Consider the following 22,207-nt stretch of genomic DNA (forward strand, 5'->3'; position numbering starts at 1 on the left):
GCAATTCAGAAAACGGCTTGATCAGTTCGTTGGATCAGTCACTTCGAGACAGTGCTTCATGCATGTTGCACTTGCATTTCTGAAAAAACCTAGATTTGAGGGTCCACGGCGTCTTCCGCAAACGGAGCGTTACTGGAGACAATCTAGGGGGAGGGATTTTTCGTTCTGGTTCACTTCTCTTGAGAAGATCCCTTTTCCACCTCTCATTTCTCTCCCACGGAAATGGAATGGCATCAATCTAAGGGTGCTATGATTTGTATCTGGGCATGCGACTTTTGACGCGCCTTCGCAAGCTGCAGATGGTGACTTAAAACTCTTAAATGCCGTGGGACTTCTTTGTCTTCGTCCCCCCATGGGCGCGTTTTCCCCTTCCTCCATCGGACACAACTCGGCTCTTCTTTCTTCTCTCTGACACGGGGGGCTCTCTTTCCTCTGTGTTTAGACGGGGGCGTGTGAGTTTTCATCATGGCATGCGGGGAGCACTTCACATTATGTCTCGATTTGAGGAATGAGCTTGCCAAGTGATAATTTCGTGCGACACGATACATGCAGACTCCGAAACACCAAGGGAATTCAAGTCTCTTTCGTCTGTGTTTAGGAGAGAGCGTGTGCTTTTCCGTCATGGCATGCGGGGAGAATTTCATATTATGTCTCGATTTGAGGAATGAGCTTGCCAAGTGATATTTTCTTGCGACACGATATATGCAAATTTCGAAACACAAAGGACATTCAAGCGCCCAGCCATCATCCAACGGCATGTAAAATGCGCAAGTTCCTCGCAAGCCAGAATTATTGGTGGGCTGAGATCAAAGAACATGAGGAACGCTACGTTTGGAATTGCATGGCCTGCAAGAAACCAAGACTGGGCGTGATCTTTCTAATGACAACTCGGGCGTTGATGTATATCAATGGGGGACCATATCACAATCGATAACAAGCGACTTATGTTTCCAGCCTGGTCAAGATGTCACATGCAACACAACACGATGAATGTCTTCACTTCGGCCTCACTTATGGGGGTTCTGTTCCTGTTCCGTGTGAAGGGGGTGAATTTCCTGTGTCTGTATACAGCAGTCATAACTCAAAGACCTTGGAATCAAGTCATAAAAATTTCTCAGCTGTGGATTGTAAAAGATGAAGTGGCAAATAGGCTATACTTCGGAGATTTCTAACTCCCGATAATTTCCTCTTTCTACTAATTGTGGGAATTACCAACTCCCGAAAAGAGTCTGTGCAAGATAAATCACCGACAATTAAATTATCTGCAGCTCGGGACCTGTTCTAAACCCCCTTAAAAGCCGAGTAGGAATAACAATGACAGGGAAACAATGACAGGGAAATAATATTTAAAGGTTGCAAGTTCCCAGATCCAATTCCTTCACACAAGTCTTTCAGCTCTCCACACGACAGACCTATAGACCACAGGTATACGGTATACAGTATAACCTCGATTCCACCAAAGCATGCAATCAGCAAGACACCTCTTCAGTGCACTCCGCCCCCTTCACCAAACCACATCGAGACTCTACCACGTCAGAACCCAACCCCAGATGACGCCCAAGCCCCCAATAGCAATCATAGGCGGCGGACCCTGCGGTCTAACATTCGCACGTCTCCTCGAACGCGCTGGAATCGACTACATAGTCTTCGAACGCGATGCCTCCCCCAACACGACAACCCGATTCCAAGGAGGAACGCTAGACTTGACAGTCGAAGGAGGACAAGCAGCCCTAAAACTCGCAGGTCTATCCACCGAGTTCGAGAAACTGGCCCGTCGAGACGCGACAACGATCCTAATGCAGGATTCGCAGGGCCAGAACCGTATCTCCGCCGGCGAGGGAAATGATCGTCCTGAGATCGACAGGTTACAGCTTCGTCGGCTGTTGTTGGATTCCATTCCCGCGCATCGCGTGAGATGGAATAAGGCGCTTGGGAGTGTCGAGCGTGCTGTGAAGAATGGGAATGGACCTACTTCTGCTTCTGCTTCAGCTTCAGCGGCGGACTGGATCTTACGCTTTACCGATGGCTCGAGCGAGACTGGGTTCAGGCTCATTGTTGGCTCGGATGGGGCATGGAGCAAAGTGCGACAGCTGGTGAGTTTGTGTTGGAGTTCCCGATGGATTAATGAATCAAGTATCTAGCACTAACAACTTCCGGATAGATCACACCGGCAAAACCCCAATACTCCGGGAAAATGTTCATCGAAGGCCGCATCTCGCAGGAGAATCCACAGTACGGCGCTGCGCTTGATATGGTCGGTGCCGGGAACTCCATTGCCATGGGCGCAGGCCTCGCATTGTGCATCCAGCAAATGTCTGACCGCTCGTACCGTGTGTATATGGGCGTTGAAAAGCCCGAGACATTCATACAGTCTGGTGGTGAAGCCGATGTACATGATATGTTCAAGGCCCGGGCAACGATGAACAAGCTTTATGCCGGCTGGGCTCCGCACCTTCGTGCCTTTGTGGCAGAAGCTGAAGGTCCGTGGCGGCCTTGGCCTCTTTATCGACTTGATCAGGACCTCTTTTTACCCGGTGCGTTGAGAGATGAGGAGACGGGGGAGAAATTGTGGACGCGCACGCCGGGGGTTGCGGTATTGGGCGATGCGGCGCATGTGACTACACCGAATGGGGAGGGTGTCAATCATGCTATGATGGATGCTTTGGTGTTGTTTGAGCATATTGCGTCTGAGCTGGCTGGGGTCGGTGGTAATGTGCACGATGCTGCAGCTTTGGAACGTGCCATTGTTGCATATGAAGCTCATATGCGACCCCGGGCGTACGAGAGTATCATGGATAGCTTGAATTTCGAGAATGTCATGTACAAGGAGGATGGTGCACAGCGAATGATGAAGATGTTTGGTCAGGAACAGTAGACAATCATTGATTGCTACATAGCAACATTATGTAAAAAATCATCTCATTTGATGGAAATCTCTGATATAAAAGTCCTCCAAGTGTTCCCAGTAAATCATCTCCCTCTTCCTTCCCCATAGTCCATCAACCACATCCCACCATGGCCCTACCAAACTACCAAAACGAAATCGAAAAAGAAATCGATAAGATCCAAACCTCAATCGAAAATCTCAACATAAAAATCCTCCGCGAAAAACAAGATCTCAACCAGTACAAGATCCGCAAGAACCGAAGCATCAAAAAATGTCACACCAAAATAGCCCTAAAGAAAAGCCAAATCACAGTCTTATCTAACAAAACATTCAACATCCACATCAAAGAACAATCAACCTCAAGCTCATCAGACACTGAGCCATCAACCCCAACCCCAAACTCGGAAACAGAAACAGACACATTCGAGCTCCTCATCCCACCAAACTGGGATACCCGCGATCCCAAAAGACTAATCGCCTGGCAACTAGAACGCCACATCCACTGGGCAACCAAGAACCCCCCCTGGACCAGCAGAAGCAATCTACACGAGATATTGGATCTGCGAACAGCCGCCGAGCTGTTGGAGGATGCTCCGCCTGGACGGGGGAATAGGATGCTGGATCCAAAGTATTGTCGTCTTGATCCTGGTGATGAGAAATGGGGGAAACCTGCTGCTGCACTGCTTGCACATGCGAAGGGGTTCTATAAGGACCCTGAGGGGTGGATGTTGATGGATTTGCCGAGGACGCTGCTTATTGCTATGGAGGCTTGGTTCTTTGAGTTGGGGGAGAGGGAGAGAGGGGAATTACCTGCGAATGCAAATGATTGGCAGGATTTGCCGGACAGTGTTACTAGCAAGTGGAATCAGGCTTTTGCTGTAGGGAAGTTTCTGTGGGAGTGATGCATATGGGGATGGGGATGAGGGTGAAGATGGAGATGAAGCTGTTGGGATTATGGGTTGTACTTGTTGGATTATGCTTGGTCTTGTTCATTTTCTTGTTCTTCTTGTTTTTATTCGTAGTTTCATGGCGAGAACGCAGTGGATGTAACAAGTTGTTTATCATAGGAATGAACATCCATGCATATGAGCATTCCACAGGCATCTACTAAACCATTTATTCTGCGATTGGGAATAGGAAAGGTAGATCTATGGTTGAAGTAGAATGAAAATATGTAATTTTAATCATAAACAAGAAAGCTATCATCATCATAACCAGATATCTCTTTTTGTGTTGAAATCCGAAATACCGTATATCAAACACTGATTCCACTGCCAATTTAGTGGTGGAACAGACGGATGCCCTGCTCAACAAAGGTGATGCCAAGCTTCTCAGCAGTCTCGAAGACAGGGGTATCGTTCTGGCTACCAGTGGGGGCGGCGATGTACTTGACACCAGAGCGGGCAGCGCGGAAGACGTTGTCAATGAAGGGGAACTAAGAGAAATATTAGTACTGATTCTAAACAGTCAAGAAATGAGAGAACTTACGAAAGCGTCAGAAGAGACAGCAACCTCACCCAGCTTCTGCAGCCAGGCCTCACGCTCCTCCTGAGTGAAGGGAGCAGGGACCTCCTCGAAGACACGCTCGTACTCGATGGTCTCGGCCTCACTACGGGGAGTCTGGCCAGAGCAGAGCAAGTCAATGGCGTTGCTCTTGTCGGCGCGCTTGGTGCCAGCCTTCCACTTGATACCGATGACACGGTCGTGGAAGCGCATCCACCAGTTATCGGCCTTGTCACCAGCAAGACGAGTGCAGTGAATACGGCTCTGCTGACCAGCACCAAGACCGATGACCTGACCGTTCAGGGCGTAGCAGACGGAGTTCGACTGGGTGTACTTCAGGGCGATGGTGGCGACGGTCAAGTCACGGAGAGCTGCTTCGGGGAGAGCCTTGAGCTCCTTGGGGGTGATGATGTTGTTGAAGGTCTTGCTGGGCGAAATGACGACGTCGTTGCGGTGCTGGGTGAGCTGAACACCGTACAAAGTACGGGACTCCTCGGGAGCGGGGGTGTAGTTCTCATCCATCTGGAGGACGAGGTACTTGCCACCCTTCTTCTTGGAGAGGATGGCCAGAGCCTCGGGCTCGTAGCCAGCGGCGATGACACCGTCGGAGACCTCGCGGGAGATGATCTTGGCGGTGGGGACGTCGACGATGTCGCTCAGGGCGAGGATATCACCGAAGCTGGACATGCGGTCGGCACCACGGGCACGGGCGTAGGCCTGGGCAAGGCCGGAGGTCTCGATGTCCTTGATGTCGTCGACCATGTAGACCTTGCGCTCCTTCTCGGTGAGGGGAACACCGATGGCAGCACCGGCGGGGGAAACGTGCTTGAAGCTGGCGGCGGCGGGGAAGCCAAGAGCCTGCTTCAGCTCCTTGACCAGAGGCCAGGCGTTCAAGGCATCGAGAAGGTTGACGTAGCCAGGGGAGCCGTTCAGGACCTTGAAGGGCAGCTTGCCATGGGCCATGAAAGCGGAAGCAGGCTTCTGGTGGGGGTTGGTGCCGTAGCGCAGGGAAACCTGCTGCACACCGTTGCCGGCGTACTCCTTGCGGAAGAAGCTGGAGATAGCAGAGTCGTAGTCGGCGGTCTGCTCGAAAGCCTTCAGGGCGTACTGCTTGCGGCTAGCCTCGGTGATCTGGCCGGCGGCGAGCTCCTGCAGGAACTCGGAGTAGTCCTTGGGGTCGCACAGGATGGTCACACGCTTGTGGTTCTTGGCCGCAGCGCGGAGCAGAGTCACACCACCGATATCAATCTCCTCAACAGCCTCGTCGATGGTGACGTTGACCTTGGCGACGGTCTCCTTGAAGGGGTACAGGTTGCACACAACAAAGTCGACCTTGGAGATCTTCTGCTCGGCGAGGTCCTTCTCGTCGGACTCGATGTCACGGGCAAGGATACCGCCGTGGACAGCAGGGTGGAGGGTCTTGACACGGCCGCCAAGCATCTCGGGGGCGTGGGTGATAGCGGAGACATCCCTGTGGAAGGCGTTAGGATTGTATTGATGTGCCCGATCGCGACCTCAAAACTCACTCAACGGGGAATCCGGCCTCACGAATCATCTTAGCGGTACCGCCAGACGCAAGTAGACGGACATTCTGCTGGTTCAGACCCTTGGCCAGGTCGAGCAGTCCAGTCTTGTCATAGACGGAGATGATAGCTATATCAAAAGCCCAATTGAAAAAATCAGTTCAACTATACTACCCTCAATTCCGGGGAATGATATCAAGGCCAAGCGCCTACCGGACTTTTGAGACATGATGTCGACTAGAAAAGAAGTCAGCACCTAGAAAAGCAATTCAAAGCTCAATTGAGCTTCCAATGAAATTCAGAGTAAAACTGTTTCACATACCTGAATGTAGTGCAATATATTCAGCTTGAAAGTGTGGAAAAAAGGAAACAATTTGATCCCCGCCGCGGGGTCTTTTTTCATGGCCGCAATCGGACTGTACAGTACAGCTCGTATAAGATACGTAATACAAAGTAAAAAGTTACCACATGTTGGTGGGGAATAGTTACCAGATTACCAAGATTTTAACCAATGATATATCGGGCTGAGTCATGGTATCCATCTCTCACGTGATGAATCGAGGAGGTTAAAAACAAATTTTACGTTCGCCTTTTCCTCTTCTTTTTCTTTTCTTCTTCATGAACAACGCAAAAAATCACGTTCTTTCAAAAGCGTTCCTACGAGGATTCGTCTCATGAAGTATGGAAATCGTATAAAGAATGGAGATCGAGTGTACGCACAGTGTCGATCTTGGGTGCAGTGCCTGCCTGACCTACGGGTCTCATGGAAGGAACTGCAATGATTGACTCTACAAATCTTCAAACACTTTTAATACCTTTTTCAGGTCATTAAATTTCCGTCTCAGAATGTTTGAGCTAGATTGTATGAGTGAGATATATTATATTTTAGCTGTTTTCCATTACAATTTTTATTTTCCTTCGAAGAAAAAAGTTTCTGTATCGTTATTTTTACAAAGCAATTATTTCCCTACAGTACCGACATGACTTTGTTCACCAGATGGAGAAAAGCTATCAATTCAGCAATATTCTCTCAATCTTCCGCTTCACGACTTCAGGGTCTCTCTGTGGTTGGCTCCAATAGCGAGCTGGCGGCCAATGTTGCCAAAACAAACACATGCACAGAAAATCACACTCGCAACCCAGGTACGGACAGCGATACTCTCCTGAGTAATACCTGCTCCCAATGAATTCTCCCAACCAGTCCCGTTAAGGAAAGTAGCGCCCACCGATGGGCCAGTAGATGCCGGGATCAACTCAGGCTTCAAGCCCAGGACGCCACTCATACCAACGACACCCACAAAAGTAGCCAGCAGGAAGCCAGTCTGGGTACGGTCAATCAGGTACCACAGAACGGGGTTCGCAAGGGCAAGGGTAAGTGAAGCCTGAGTCGTAGATTCCCAGGGAAGACGACGCTAAATTTCGAGAAAAAAGAATCAACATCTGACTCGAAAACAAAAACACGGATCGAATTGTATGCACTTACCATGGCAAAAGCAATTCCAACGAACGCACCAACGCTGCGAGCAACAGCCACCCACGAAGGAGTACGATCCTCACTCTCATCCTCATTCCGTGCACGCTTCGACTGCTCCTCACGCACCGACTCGATATCCCGCCAACTATCCAACCAAGGGAGCACATTCCCCAAGGCAACACCCGCCAACCCCCAGATACCCAAATACTGCCAGGAATCGTAGTAATGGATATTCTCCAGCTTCACGGGCGTGATCCAGTGGTTATCATGCAAATGCACAGTAATCACCCCGTAGACAATGCCGAATCCCAAGAGCAATGCACTGCTCATAGCCTGCGGCAATATGACACCACGGAACAAGCCATGGCTGAGCCGCGAGCGTGTCCGCCGCAGTGCCCAAGGACGAGGCTCGATGGCGGTTTTCAAGGCGGCGCTTTGTGATGGTTCGGGCGGGTAATCGGCTGCTGGTGAGTTGGCTTCCGTTCCCCAGGGGCTGGACTCATCGCGGAGACTATCGAATGCGGTCGGCTGGTAGATTCCGTAGAGGGTTGAGGAGGTTAGGTTGAGAATTGAGCCTGTACGGCTTACGCTTGTGGATGTGCTCTCCTGAAAGTTGGAGAGGTTGGGGTTCAGTAGGTCGGCATTGGATGCTTCGGCGGGTGTAGGGGGGCCGGACGAGTCGTTGGATGTGGGGATTTCGAATACGCGACGCGGACGAGGTCGCAGAATGCGAGGTTGTTCTACCATTTTGGTTGAGTGGTAGATGGTGTGGAAGGACAGGTTCGGGGGGTTAAGGTAGGTTGGTAAACTTCAAGTTCCGGGAGTCAGAACTTTCCAATGGTATAAGGTTGCACTTTGAGTTCCTGCTGCTTTTCGGTGAAGATGAAAAGAAGGGAATTGAGCTGAAAAATAAGTGCGACGCGCCTGGGAGTTAATTAGCGAAATTTATTGAATTGTCCGACTCCACATGATATCTTTACCACGTATATTTGAGTCCGACCTCCGGTCTTTAAGCTTTGAACAGAAACAAGAACAATGGGATTGCGTTGGGTAAAGAATAGTGTTGGGAGATGTCAGAGACTGCAAGGGTCTTCGGGCCTTTTAGTCGAAAACCTTAGAGAATCCCTGCAAATCTGTTGGATCTGATTTGGCTTTGATTTTCAAGTGGAGAATCACTGATTCCCGGGGACAATGACGTTGGTTCCAGTATAAGTCCAACTTAAAGTGCTTGTGTAATATAAAGAGAGAAGAGAAGTAAAAGTAAAAGTAAAAGTTTTCACAACCGAGAATTCAGAAGTACAAAAGAGGGGGGAATATGTTTATATGTTGTAAAGGGGGGGCAATCACATGGCACATGCATAACTGGAGACGATGTGGCAACCTGAATTCCGTAGATCCTCATGGACCTCAGCTTTATACGATGTAGTATGACACAGACCATGCATGAGTGCGTCGTAAAACATGGGGTTCCGCTGCACTGCACTGTCGTTGCACCACTCAGACCTCCCGAGGTCCTCGCTACTGCATACCTCAAATGTTCACTCGAAACATATCCATCATATGATCTTCTGTGGACTCCATTGATGGGTCTTGTATAAAACTGTGGGGGTATTGAGGTCATACACTACGAGAGGCTTTCCGCCGCGCTTTTCGCGTGGCGCCTACCTAGTGTTACACTATATCTCCTACCATATCTCCTACCCTGTCTCCTCAGTCTTCTCCCTGGTATCCATCTCCCCACTCAGCTTCTTACTCGTTCTTCTACTCAGTATTCCACCTTCTTCCTACCGGATTATTTCAACCGTCATAAGGCTCTGCAAATTCACATATAGCGGAATAGAAAAGAAAGTAAAGAAAAGTGAAGTAGAAGGATAGTGTCCAAAATTCTGCGGTGTACCCAAGTAATGAAGGGGGTACTCCATATATACATACACTACAAGACGACATTTGAACACTTGGTTACCCAGAACTCTCAATGAAATTATTCATGCTAGAATAAATATTTAAAAAATAACTAGGGAATCCTTTTGATGTATTGGGGCTCTCGCCCAAGTGTACAGTGCAGGGATCAAGTGCAGCACGAAAATCAACCCTATATTAACCAGAATAATCACAGTTGACCCCAAAATTCCCAAAACATTTCAAACAGAATGTCATAACAAGTCGAAATTGATTTCCAAATCCTCTTTAATCCTCGTCCCTACCTCGTTGCTCGCCAGCTCCGGGAACCGGGGACGAGCTATGGTGTCGTGCATAGCCATTGGGTCCGCCGTAAGCAGATGAGATCTCATCACCATCAACAACGTCATCATCATCCCCAGAGTCGTCCGATGAATCTCCATCAACAGGATAGCCGACGCGTTGCGGTCCATCCTCTTCGCCAGATCCCTCTCCCAGCAACTCACGGTCGAGATCGTCCAATTCCCCGTCCATCTCCTCATCACCACCAGCATACTCGCCCGCAAGGCGGCTGCCACCCTTGGGGCGTGCTGCGGACTTCTTGGCGTTGGTGGGGGTAGACGTGGGACCGGTGGACTTGCGCTTCGCGGCGGCACCACCTCGCGAAGGACGGGGACGAGACCGATTGCTGGCGGCGCGAAGATCTGCCTCAATGGCCGCCTTGGTCCTCTGACGGTCTTCGCGCTCCTTCTGACGGTCCTTCTTCGGTCCGTTGGCGTCCTCGTAGTCCCAACGATCCAGACGGCGGGTAGCCTTGCGGACGACAGACAAGAAGAAGTTGGCGCATTCGCCATAATCATCCTCGGCCTGAGGGTTCGGAAGAAGACCCCCTTTGCCCCACGAGCCCTCTTCATCCTCGGTGTCGTACCCTTCTGGTAGGCTCTGGAGCAGACGTCCATATCGCCCAAAGGGAATCTCGCTGTTGCGCTTGGCACTAAGCACACGGTATGCATTGCTTCGACGTTTGGCAAGCAAGTACTCAATCCGCTGTCGACGGTTCTGCTCTACGGCAATCTGGTGCTGCGTCAAAGGGCGCGGTCGACGACTAGTTGACTGTGTGAGCATAGGCTCCGGGATGAATCGGTCCATGAGCCCAGAACCGGAAGGAGCAGGGGAGGCATTAGGTGTGTGTTCCATCCTGGTCTTCAAAATGAGGCGTTGTTGACCCACAGCTCGGTTGAGAGACTCGTCTCGTTTCATTTGCTTGTTGCGTGGTCGAGACAAGCCAGGGGTTAATTCGTCGTCGTCATCATCCAAGCTTCGTTTTGCGGAGGGATGGAGAGGTGTGGACATGGCGGAATTACGGCCTCCTAAGCCAGAGTAGTCTCCCGCAAAGGATTCTTCGTCGAAACCGTACTCTGTATTGGATGTCACAGATGGTTAGAACACCAGAAAGGAATGTAGCACAAAGGTGACCAAAGTAACATACCTTTCTTTGGGCGCTTTATAATTCTGGGAAGAGGCTCATCTTCTTCAAGAATGCCTATGAACCGTGTCAGAACATCGGAGTAAGCGCCGGACAGGGACAATACTCACGTTTACGTTCAAGTCTTTTCTTCTCGCCAAATTCCAGCTCCTCTGGAGTATCCACGTTTTCCTCATTGGCCTGCTCCTCCGTCAAGCTTTCAAACAAGGGCACTTTCAAGGGTAAACCATCGGCTCCTTCTCCTTCCAGCCCGGGACCAAACGGATTGTTCAATGCAGCCTCACGGCTGAAATCGCTCTCCAAGTACCACCACATCAGCCACAGGAAGGCTTTGGCTCGCGTTTTACTGCTCAATGTGGACCTCATCACCAGATCGAAGAAGTCACGCGGGGGGAAGAAATGCATCTCTGACACTCGAGGCGCATACTGTGCCAAAACGAAGATGAGGTTGACGGGGTTCGTGCGAGGGATAGCCAAGCGCTTGATCTTGTCCAAAGTGTTCGGCTGATCAACATCCTCCGAGGCGCCCTTCAGGATGGACTTCAGGCGCGGAGCATCCTGCAGCTGTTTGTAGGCGTTGGTGTCCTGATGAGCTTGCAGCGAAGGGATTGAGTGGTAGGTCCTTAGCTGGGCACGCATTTCGGGGAAGACTAATAAAGAGATGAAACCATCAGTATTGTAACCAAACAACATGTTCAGAACAAAGCTTACAGTTGAGGGTGGTGTTCATGCGACCAAAATTGACCAACAGACAGATCATCGCCATACTGACGGCTGCCGGTTTATCATTCTGAAGCTTATCCTTGAGAATCTTGCTCGTCTTGCTGCTCCTCGCCATAGCGTCGATATAGATGTCGGCAAAGTCCAGGTTCTTCTTGCCGTCGGGGTATCGGGTGAAGGCAGGTGTCTTATCTTCGAAGACGAGCTTGAGGAACTGGTATTGAATGTCTTTGCGCCATAGCGGGATGCCATCTTCCTTTTTCAGATGTCGGATCTTATTGCCCGAGTAAACGGAGCCGATCGTGCCATTCGCTTGGCGCCGTGTGCCGACCGTCGCGCTGGCGGTTATACCATGAGACGACTGGTCATCCGCGGCCTCGGACGGCGGGACTGATTCGTCCAATGTGGGGTCGAAGCTGTCCATATTGTGTGAGGATTGCGATCGAGAATAGCGCTGTGTACGAATAGTCCAGGTCCAGAGGATCGAGGGTTCTGCGGTTGTATCGCCCCCCCTAGGAGGCGCGAGTAGATTGAAGATGCGGAGGTGGAAGTGATAGACCCTGGGAAATCGAGGAACCGAGGAATCGAGAGGAATAAAGAAAAAGGGGGATAGGGAAAGACAAAGGAAAAGCGTAAAGAAGGTGTGGACAGGGAAAGAAACGGGAAGGGACGAATGAGCGTTTGAAGTATCTTGCGTTAAGTGTGATAACTACCCGCATCCAGGATCCGCGTAAAATGGTGTACGGAGTATACATAATTTACAGCATTTTCGAGGTTTTAAGTACAATACTATATCCAAGTATAGCGAAATGGTCTACACGAATACAAATGAACTGGAGAACTTTTCAAATAGCATTTAACTAAGAGGGCTTTCCTTCTCGCGGCTTCGAAGATTCCAGGGCCCCTGTGCTTTTCGTCATAACGTGAAACCATGCGAGAACCATTCATCAGCGTCGACAGCGTCCCATCCTCCTTGGATCCGAGAAAAATGATGCAAGAGGAAAGAAAGCAAGAGACATGGTTTTGAAAATCAGCCTTCACGGACCACCAGAGGACATGCACAGTTGCAGGTCAGAACGCCATACAAAATGCAAAAGAATCCCCATGCGAAGCCTACCTGATCAAGTACATTGACAGGATTAAACACAGAAACACAGAAACAGCAAATAACCAGCCCGTCTCAATGTACTCCGTACAACCATTCCATTAGCCCGGAGAAAGAGAAGCGCAGGGTTTGAGTTCTGGAAAAGACGATAGTGACCGCAGAACAAGACGCGGAAGGAGCAAAAAGATACGCAAGGAATTGTCCGCCATAAGATACCGACGCTGTCAGACGTCTATGCTGCATATTCCGAAAATGCAGCCATAACAGCGCCGAGGTGATGCAGATATAAGAAAAAGCACTTTTTCGAAGAGATGAAGAGAGAGCTCTTCGCTCGGCGCGAACGCGTCATTCGAACGTATTCCCGTCGATTGGGAACGTTCGAACATAAAAGGGGTATCTGATGAGAGCGGACACAGAAAAGACAACGCATTCTATCATGTTCATGCAACCGATCACCGATTGCTCCGAAAAGGTCGAACCCAGAGCGACGAAAGGAGATCAGACTGCTCGAACGCCCCACGTCTAAACAAGGCTAAATTGGGAGCCCAGAAGAGAATGGGAAGCAGATAAGCAGATACAGGAAATAACAGAAAACCGTGAAACAGAACAGCAGACGCAAGAGCAAAACAACAAGAAAATAGAAAATAGAAAAGCACATGAAAATCTAAAACGCGTAGGAAAGTCGTGGCAAATCATGACAAAGCCGTCCCTGAGAAACAGCTAAGAAGAAAAGAACCCAAGGTTCGTTCTGATCGTACCCGTCAAGGAGAGACAATAAGGAAATGAGAAATGAGGAGTCAATCAGACCCGACGGCCTCGTCATCAGACCACGACAGATTTACCACCAGGAAGAGGGGCCGGTAGGGCCGGAGGGGTTGCCGTAGCTGCCGCCGCCGCCACCACCGCCGTAGGCACCACCACCACTACCACCGTAGCTACCACCGCTGCTACCACCGTAGGAGGGGGCACCGCCGTAGCTGCCACCGCCGCCGCTGTAGGAGCTGCCGCCGTAGGTGCTAGTGCCAGCGAAGCCAGCAGAGGGACCGGCACCAGCCATGCCGCCACCGCCGAAGCGACGCACGTCACGAGTAGCGTTGGAGGAGCCGCGACCACGGCCACCACCACGGCCACCACGGCCACCGAAGCCAGAGCCCTCACGAGCAATGCTCTCCAGGAAAGCAGGGACCTCCTGGTGAGCCTCCTTCAGAAGCTCGAGCAGGTCACGGACGACACCACGGTTGCCACGGTTGAAGAAAGCAGTGGCAATACCAGTGTTACCGGCACGACCGGTACGACCGATACGGTGAACGTAGTCGTCAATGTCGGTGGGCAGATCGTAGTTGATGACGTGGGTAACATTGGGGATATCCAGACCACGGGCAGCAACGGCGGTAGCGACCAGGATGGGGCAGCGAGCGTTACGGAACATCTCCAGAGCACGCTCACGCTCACGCTGGGTACGGTCACCGTGAATAGCAGTGGCAGGGAAACGTTGGTTGATGAGGAAGTCGGAGAGAGAGTCGGCCATGCGCTTGGTCTCGACGAAGATCAGAGTAAGACCGCTGGTACCATGAGTGTGCAGTATGTCCAGAAGAACGGAACGCTTGTCGGCGTCCTCAACGTACTCAACCTTCTGGGTAATGTTCTCGGAAGTGGAACCGACACGACCAACCGAAAGGAAGATGTAGTCCTTCAGGAAGTCACGAGCAAGCATCTGGATGTCACGGGGGAAGGTGGCCGAGAACATGAGAGTCTGGCGGTCCTCAACACGGGGCATGTCCTCACCCTCAACAATACGGCGAATTTGGGGCTCGAAACCCATGTCCAACATGCGGTCGGCCTCGTCGAGGACGAGGTACTTGATGTTGATAAGGGAGATACGGCCACGCTCGATCAAGTCGACGAGACGACCGGGAGTGGCAACGAGCAGATCGCAGCCGCGCTCGATCTGGCGCAGCTGGGAGCCAATGTCGGCACCACCGTACACGACGCAGGGGCGGACCCACGAACGGTAGGCAAACTTGCGGGCCTCATCGAAAATCTGAGAGACCAACTCACGAGTGGGAGCAAGGATAAGGGAGGTGGGGTAAGCCTTGCGCTGGCGGCCATAGCTGAAACCACTGGAAGCCTGGGCAGGAACTGCGGAGGGACCGTTCTGGAAGGCCTGGGAGAGGATAGGGAACAAGAAACCTCCAGTCTTTCCGGAACCAGTCTGGGCACAGGCCATCAAATCACGGCCGTTCATGACAATAGGCACAGAGTACTTCTGCACAGGGGTAGGAGTGACATAGCTAGCCAGCTTGATATTAGAGATGAGGTGGTCGTCAAGAGGGGGGTTGGTGAAGGTGTTGACGGGCTCGGGAACATCGTTACCCGAAGCCTCAACGGGGATATCGTCGTAGTTGGAGAAGTTGATTCCGGTCTGCTGCTTAGAGGGGTCGTTGGGAACACCGAAGAGCTCGCGCTCAACACGAGCGTTGGCGGGACCGGGGATGTGCTTGCCGTCGCGCCACTGGCCGTCTCCGGAGCCACGGGGAGCGCTACCGCCGCCACCACCACCACCGCTGTAGCTACCACCACCACCACCACCGTAAGAGCTGCCTTGACCTGGGTATCCGTAAGCATGGGGATTGAAGGGCCGGATTTCTCCTTGGGGGTTCCAGCTAGAATTACCGTTGGCGGGGCCACGAGGGCTGAAATCGGGGGCATTGGCATTAGCCCAGTTACCACCACGGGGACCGTTGCTAAAGGAAATTGAAGTTAGTGGTTGTACTGAAGGGTGATTGACTTTAGGCACTGTACCGAGGACCACCGAAGCCAGGGCCGGGAGCGGGAGCAGCAGCGTCGGCTGCGGGAGCGTTACCACCACGCTGGCGCAGGTGGGGAGGGATGTAGGCAGAGCGACCCTGAGCTTGAGGGGCATTGCCCTGGGGCGCATGCTGAGACTCGTTGATAGAGAGGTTACCCATTTGGAGACCGTCGGCCATGATTGCGATTGTTTTGAGGTTGTCTGGGAGAAGAGGAAGTCTGGATCAGTTGACTGGTTTTTTTCAAGATATTTTGAGGTGCAGGATAAGCCAAGATATTTGCGCACAGCTTTTTCTTTCAGCTGCACGAATTCAAGTACCGGAAGTGACTCGGGCAAGAAAGAAGTTCGTGATACCTTTAAAATAAGATAGAGAGATGTGTAGAAGATAGAACTGTTGCTCTCAGTTTTATTTTTTTGCCTTCCCACTTGATAGGAAAGAAAAAAAAGGATCGGGTAAACGACTGAGATTAAGACACAGGGAGTGAAGGACAAAAAAATGCAAATCTCCCACTTCTAAGAACTTTAACAGCACCAAGAAATGAAAAAAAAGAGGGGGATGGAGTGGAGTTGTGAAAAAAAGGGATGATGGATGGATCAGAAGAAGAAAGTGAGGGCAGGTTTTGCGTCTGTGGGAAGGAGGCAAATCATGTACCTCTAAGGTACAGGGTCCACTCAGCTTAATAGCTTGTGTGTCTAAGTATACATCAGGTAGCGATGTTTGGTATTGTAATAAGGGACCGTATTACGTAGTAAAAGTGATGATTAATGAAGTCATGTTTGGTCATAATACAGTAACATAAGATTGGGAAATTTTCAAATTTTCAAAAGATTTTCATTTACCAGTTGGTGTTCTTCGGTCTGGACTTTCTGACTAAGAGGAGTGATTTAACTACCTCCTGACTGGCTAGTCGGTTGTACTGTAAGGAGTACGAGTAGTACCTATGTAATAGTATAGGTAGTCAAAATTATCCACGAAACAATTCCAGTAGACTTCTAGATCTATGTATATCTGCAGTCATTATATCAATTACCCCAAGTCCAAATGCCAATAAGTTTGATCTGCTTGATAGGTACACCTCTCTCAAGGTAAATTCTTAAATTTCACGGATAAACATTTTTGCCATTATCTAATCTATCCCGGAGTAACAACTGCAGCAAGCAACAAGCAGCAAAGATCAACTGACAGCCAACTCAGTCCCGCCAAGATGGTAAGAGCTCTCCTTTTTCTGCTTCAACCTTTTCAACTCACAATTCCATCTCCTAGGTCTTTATCCTCGGCGTCAATTTCCCCGAGCGGAACCTACTAAAGGCAAGCAATGCCTCCACCGCACCAACGAACCAAGAACTAACTTAAATCAACAGAAATCCCTTGGCTCTTTCTTTGGAATTGGGGACCATACCTCCTCCCGGCTACTCGCCCGCTTCAATATTCACCCAACCTGCCGAGTCGGCGAGCTGGCCAACAAGCAGGTCCTCGACTTGACCGCTGTGCTATCGGATATGAAGATCGAGAACGATCTGCGCCGAGAGGTCCTGAACGATATTAAACGCCTGAAAGAGACGGGGACTTATCGTGGTCGTCGCCATGCGCTCGGTTTGCCTGTGCGAGGACAGCGGACACGCACACAGGTGAGTTTTACGGTTCTCGGGGCTCTGCGGAGCTGCGCATTATCGATCGGCATATGGAGAGAGAGCATGGGCTAATGAGATGATATCAGATTAAAACCCCTGTTCGGTTGAACCGCATGGAGCGTCGTCTATAAGACCGATGGCTCTTTTTTGTGATTACATATTGATTTTATGGGAAGGTCGCGTCCTCTATGACAGGCATAGGACTGGCGTTTTGTTTTTGATACTGGCGAGCATATCTTGTGCATATTCTGCCGGTCATCAGTGTATTATAGGTTAGATGAGTAGCAAAAGTGGCTCAAAGCTTATTTCTATCAAAGGAAACCTAGTCATATACGACATTGTAGATAAACTTGATGTCTACCTATCCACATTCATAAAGTGGAAGGAACATGGCTCGAAATCTTCGATAAAACAAAACTAGAACATAACTTTTGAACAAGACCACTTCTAAAACGCCAATCCCATATGTGCAATCTACTTTGAAGACAGAACACCCTCGCCGCGGTTGATCTGGATCCGTTTATCCTCACCCGCGCTCACGATGCCCACCGTAGGGTCCCAGCAGACACTGAATACCTTGACACCTTCACCACCAACACGCTTGCTCTCAGCCTTGCCCTCCTCCTCGAGGCTCTTGCGAGTAATCGAGTACACGCTCTCACCAACAACACCATCCTTATCGGTCTTGGTTGACCGGATATCCCAAATTCGACATGTACCGTCGTGGCTACCACTGATAAGACCGTATGTACTGTGCGGGTCGCGAGCCAAGCTCACGACAGCATTAGTGTGACCGCGCAGAGTCATCGCGGCGACGGTGGCGGCAGAGGCACGAGGATCAATCAGGGCGATATGGCGGGCAGAGGTTCCGGCGGCCAGCAAGTTGTGCTCGGGAAGATGCTCGAGGGAAAGAAGCGAGTGGGAGGTGGTGCGAGTGTCGACCAAAGCAGCAGTGACCAAATCCCAGGTGCGAACGGAGTGGTCCCAGGAAGCGGAATATCCAACGGTAGAGTCCTTTGCGTCAAAGATAGCTGCGGACACAGGTCCTGTGTGGCCGGACATAAGAGCCAGAGCTCCGCGCTGCGGAGTGCTAACGGAGATGGTCGCGTTGAGCTTGCGACGCTTGGAATTACGGGCACTGCTGGATGGGAGCAGACTTTCGGGGGCGGCGGGAGCGTCGGCCTTCTTGGTAGACCAGAAACCAACAGTGTGATCCGAGGAACCGGTCAGAAGGCGGTTGGACGAGCCGTGCACAGCCAGTGACTCGATGCCAGACTTGTGGCCGTATAGCTCCAGCTGAGGAGTGATTTTTCCAGCGAAATCGTTCGCATCTTCGGTGTACTTCCACAATCTCACTGTACGGTCGAGACCCGCCGAGGCAATCTGGTTTGGTGACACGAATTTAGCGGCCTTGATGGATGCAGTGTGTCCGCCGTCGGTTGGGCCAAGCGAGGTCGCAATAATCTCAGATGACATATTCCATATCCGGAGCAAACCGTCGTAACTTCCAGACAAAATTCTTTCCTGGCCCTTGGAGAACTTGGCGCCCGACGCCCAAGATGCAGCAGGTGAGGCTTCGGAGAGCACGTCGGTAGCGCTAACCCAGTCGTCATGCTCGAAAGAGGCAATGTGCAGTGGGGGAATCAAAGCGCGAACATATTCAATCTCCAGGGTAGTCTCGGAGGAGATGCCATTGGCAGTCAGGTACTCATCAATCGAGGTCCGTAGGAATTTACCGTTGATCAAAAATTCGAACGGGATCGGTTTCTCGCTTGACAGAAGGTTGTTCACCAATGTTGACAGCGCATAACGTCGCAGGCCTGTAGAGAATTCAGTATTAGTATCTGCAGCTCATTTAAACCATCAACTCATGGTAATGGGTAGAGTATACATACCGGTGGGAACGAGAATGGGACCGGTGCTTTCAGGCAGAGCAATATCTTCTTGCTTGCTGGTAAGTTGAACACGAACCTGTCTCTGCGTAGCCTCAACGGCAGATGATGTCTGTTCGTCATTCATGATGGGCAAAAATTAGTCCAAGATTGGTATTGAGGACTCTAATCTGGTGGCCGTCGCAAATTGAGCAAGTCTGCGAAAGATGAGAAAAAATTACGGTAGCCGATGCGGCACATTAGTGCAGAGTGCGGAGGTAAAGCGCAACTTTACGATAAACAACTTCAGTCCAAGAACTTAATAGCTAAGTAATTTTCAACTAATGGCTGCTTATTATATTTTCTAAAACGAAATCTCATCGAGGTGCCCGTCGAATATCTGCGATGGCTCTTCGGCGGTAATCAGACTCTGCAAATAGCGCGATAATCAGGTCGATAACCTCGTCCATGGAGAATTCTAGGCCCAGTTCGCCTTCTACCCACAAGAACTTGATGTCTGCCAACGAACTCTCTAAAATATTGATAAGGTATTGGAATCGAAGCCAGTTTGGAACATAAACAGCCGTGACAGGAACGGCTTCGGAATCAGCGGCAGGTTCAGGCAAAAACAGGTCCTCCAATTGGGAGATCTGGTTGCAGAACGAGACCAATTGTTTGGACTGGTCTTCGGAGATGTCACCAAGATCCTCAACATCCATGATAATCTTACCGATCACTGTGGACAGGAGAGATCCAATAGACTGGAGCAGTGCGGAATGCGATAGGATGGGTTGCCATTCCTTGTAGACGTCGCGAATTCGGTCAGCTGTCGCACTCACAGCATTTTCACACTCTGATTTGTAGGGTTGTTCAGAGCATTGTCCAAACCCTTGGGTGCCATCGAGTAAGTCGCTGACAATTGTGCTTTGGGTTTGCATCTCCTTGCTGTAAGCAATTTTCCCAAACTTCTCCAAAGCCTCAACATCGGGGCTGAGTCTGGAAAGCTCGTGCTCAGTTATAAGCTCTCTAACACGGCCAGCGAGATACAGACTGTCGTTGTAAAGATACATTTGCCCTGAGTTGAGCTTCAGCGAGTAAAAGGACGACGAGGTGGCCTTAAACATGGCCAGGACCAAAGTAGGCAGTGCAAGCAGACCAGCGCCAGAGGAAGCCACACGAGATTTAGAATGCCTACGTTCGTTAGCTTAAATGTATTTGAAAGCATATGGTAGGCTTGGGTACTCACGCAGGCTGGGCAATATCTTTGGAATCGAAGATCTGCTGAAGTATGATGTCGAGGATAGAGTCTGGAATATCGGTGACCGTGTAAACTTCTCTAAGAACAACTTCTTTAGGATGCGAGGACTGGTTGGGTTTTTCTCCACTGGTGGGCTTCTTTTCTGTGATAATTGGAGGCTTTTTGTTCTCATCGCCCTTCTCCTCTTCGTCATCATCACCCCATCCCCAAGCATCGTCCGCTTCGTCATCTTCAGGCACATCAGCCACTTCTGGCTTGGCGGGTGTCTCGTTATCTTCCTCGTCAAGGCCCCATGCACTGACATCCTCTTCATCCTCTTCAACCTGGGCAGTCGCCAAGGCTGGAGGAGCTTCTTCCTGGTCGTCATCCCAGTTTGCATCCCAATCATCGATTGTGGCATTCTCTAGAAGAGCCTCATCTGCCTGAGAAACCTTCTCCTTTTCGATTCTCTCCACTTGCTTAGTAGTACCCTTGCTAGCAGCGATTGCTTTTCGCACACTATCAAGCGAATCAACTCGGCGTCGAGTCAACCACAGTCGAGGGGCTTGATTTACCCAAGAAACTAGCTCTTCCTGGCCACTCCACTCCCAGGACTGAATTGTCTTGGTGAATTCCAGAACACATTCTAATGTGTTTTCGAAGTCTTCCAGACCATCCAAGGTTGTTGGAATGGCGGAAGACAACCATCCTGATATGGCCTTCGAAGCGACAGCAGGAATCAAGACTTGAGGAAGAGTAGCCGACATTGAAGATGGAACATTTTGCCTCAAGTAGTTCAGGACATTCGTAATGCGGTTGAACGTTTCTCTAACAGTCGTCTTGGAAAACGCAGATTCAATAAGAATGCCTGTTTCTGTCACATCGACAGCACGACTACTGCCATCTGCTCGAGGCAGCAGGATAGGGTCGATGATTGTCGTTGTAAGGTCATTCTGGAATTTCTCGCTGGCAGATGAGAAAATGCCCAGTTGTGAGAGCGACGAAATGGTCTCCTCGAGAGAAGTTTTGTCATCAACAATGCGGAACTCGCCCTTTGAGCGATCAATCTTCACCTGTTCGCTCCAGCGAAGATGTAATGCCTCCTCAATCTCATCCTGTAGTCGCGCTACCTCCCCCGAAAGTATGCTCATCACGTTGGTGTTCGAAAATGGGGCATCGGTTTGGATGGCTGCCTTGGTAGACTCCAGCTGTTCAATGGCGGCGGCGATCTGACCAGCCCCCAAAATAGCACGTCCAGACTCCAATTGCTGGCATAGTCGCTGCACCTCCTCCAGCGTCTCTGTCACAGCTTGGTTGAAGGCGATCTCCGTCTCAATCAAAGTCACTTTCGCGCTGGCGTCCTCCACTTTGGCTCGGAGCGGTTTAGTTTGTTCATGCTGGTAGACTACTTCTCGCGCGGTGACTCTCGAGCGCTCGATGTCCGCGTGCAGCTGCTTTGCTTGGATGATCCAATCGTCGGCATCGAAGGTGTTCTCGCGGCTGAGGGAGCTGATCTCATTCTGTTAGGTCGTTTTGTTAGCAAATAGCACAGGAAACATTTCCACAGAGTCACTTACCTCTATTTGCTCTCGGGCCTGTGAGATTAACTCCAACTCCTTCGACAGAGCTGCGGCCGGAAACTTGGCAGCCACCACCTTCTCCTCAGGGTAGACTCCTTCAGTGACGAATCCCAGGACCGCCTGGCATATCTCACCCTCGGAGACTTGCGACATAATGCTAAATTATTGAGATTGGCGGAATACAATGTTCGAACTTGAGGTCAAATCAAGAGGAGGCGAGCTGTCAACAACCGCGTGACTTTGGGCGTCACCGCCCCACGTAGCTTGTAAGAGAAGCAAAGGCTAAATGACTGAAAAAGCAGAGAATCAGAGAATACGATCATAGGTTTCTCCCAGGGCGCCCCAAAATCTCCATAATAATAACAAAAAACCTCCAAGTTGATTCGTCAATGACTGGCTGCTGATAAAATAATTCCTATATATGCAAACAAAACCCCAGTCGCTTTGTAAGGAAACGGGACCCAAACTTCCCCTTCAGCTC

General features: G+C 50.5%; 8 protein-coding genes across 8 annotated transcripts; 3 read left to right on the forward strand and 5 right to left on the reverse strand.

The window, feature by feature from the left end:
- Positions 1-1,550: 1,550 nt before the first annotated feature.
- N7520_006808 (FAD-dependent oxidoreductase) lies at positions 1,551-2,875 on the forward strand (the record flags this gene model as incomplete). The annotated part of the gene is made up of 2 exons (XM_057140742.1): positions 1,551-2,093; positions 2,162-2,875. 2 exons carry the CDS (start codon positions 1,551-1,553, stop codon positions 2,873-2,875), a joined length of 1,257 nt encoding a protein of 418 aa, XP_056994748.1.
- Positions 2,876-3,015: 140 nt separating this feature from the next.
- On the forward strand, positions 3,016-3,789 carry N7520_006809 (uncharacterized protein; the record flags this gene model as incomplete). Its single annotated transcript, XM_057140743.1, has 1 exon — positions 3,016-3,789. One exon carries the CDS (start codon positions 3,016-3,018, stop codon positions 3,787-3,789), a length of 774 nt encoding a protein of 257 aa, XP_056994749.1.
- A 377-nt stretch (positions 3,790-4,166) lies between these two features.
- N7520_006810 (phosphoribosylaminoimidazolecarboxamide formyltransferase/IMP cyclohydrolase) lies at positions 4,167-6,142 on the reverse strand (the record flags this gene model as incomplete). The annotated part of the gene is made up of 4 exons (XM_057140744.1): positions 4,167-4,322; positions 4,376-5,861; positions 5,917-6,043; positions 6,127-6,142. 4 exons carry the CDS (start codon positions 6,140-6,142, stop codon positions 4,167-4,169), a joined length of 1,785 nt encoding a protein of 594 aa, XP_056994750.1.
- An 814-nt stretch (positions 6,143-6,956) lies between these two features.
- On the reverse strand, positions 6,957-8,134 carry N7520_006811 (INSIG family protein; the record flags this gene model as incomplete). Its single annotated transcript, XM_057140745.1, has 2 exons — positions 6,957-7,325; positions 7,397-8,134. The coding sequence occupies 2 exons, from the start codon at positions 8,132-8,134 to the stop codon at positions 6,957-6,959; spliced, it is 1,107 nt and encodes a 368-aa protein (XP_056994751.1).
- A 1,440-nt stretch (positions 8,135-9,574) lies between these two features.
- On the reverse strand, positions 9,575-11,916 carry N7520_006812 (uncharacterized protein; the record flags this gene model as incomplete). The annotated part of the gene is made up of 4 exons (XM_057140746.1): positions 9,575-10,704; positions 10,776-10,829; positions 10,883-11,422; positions 11,484-11,916. 4 exons carry the CDS (start codon positions 11,914-11,916, stop codon positions 9,575-9,577), a joined length of 2,157 nt encoding a protein of 718 aa, XP_056994752.1.
- A 1,519-nt stretch (positions 11,917-13,435) lies between these two features.
- N7520_006813 (DEAD/DEAH box helicase) lies at positions 13,436-15,584 on the reverse strand (the record flags this gene model as incomplete). Its single annotated transcript, XM_057140747.1, has 2 exons — positions 13,436-15,341; positions 15,400-15,584. The coding sequence occupies 2 exons, from the start codon at positions 15,582-15,584 to the stop codon at positions 13,436-13,438; spliced, it is 2,091 nt and encodes a 696-aa protein (XP_056994753.1).
- Positions 15,585-16,611: 1,027 nt separating this feature from the next.
- N7520_006814 (mitochondrial 37S ribosomal protein uS13m) lies at positions 16,612-17,169 on the forward strand (the record flags this gene model as incomplete). Its single annotated transcript, XM_057140748.1, has 4 exons — positions 16,612-16,614; positions 16,671-16,715; positions 16,769-17,035; positions 17,125-17,169. The coding sequence occupies 4 exons, from the start codon at positions 16,612-16,614 to the stop codon at positions 17,167-17,169; spliced, it is 360 nt and encodes a 119-aa protein (XP_056994754.1).
- Positions 17,170-17,512: 343 nt separating this feature from the next.
- Positions 17,513-21,879, reverse strand: N7520_006815 (WD repeat WDR12/YTM1 family ribosome biogenesis protein; the record flags this gene model as incomplete). Its single annotated transcript, XM_057140749.1, has 5 exons — positions 17,513-18,858; positions 18,934-19,042; positions 19,371-20,100; positions 20,156-21,666; positions 21,724-21,879. 5 exons carry the CDS (start codon positions 21,877-21,879, stop codon positions 17,513-17,515), a joined length of 3,852 nt encoding a protein of 1,283 aa, XP_056994755.1.
- Between the last annotated feature and the right edge of the window lie 328 nt (positions 21,880-22,207).

This window comes from Penicillium odoratum (assembly GCF_028828045.1).
Source record: "Penicillium odoratum strain IBT 22623 chromosome Unknown utg000005l_segment0_segment0, whole genome shotgun sequence".
Lineage (NCBI taxonomy): Eukaryota > Fungi > Ascomycota > Eurotiomycetes > Eurotiales > Aspergillaceae > Penicillium > Penicillium odoratum.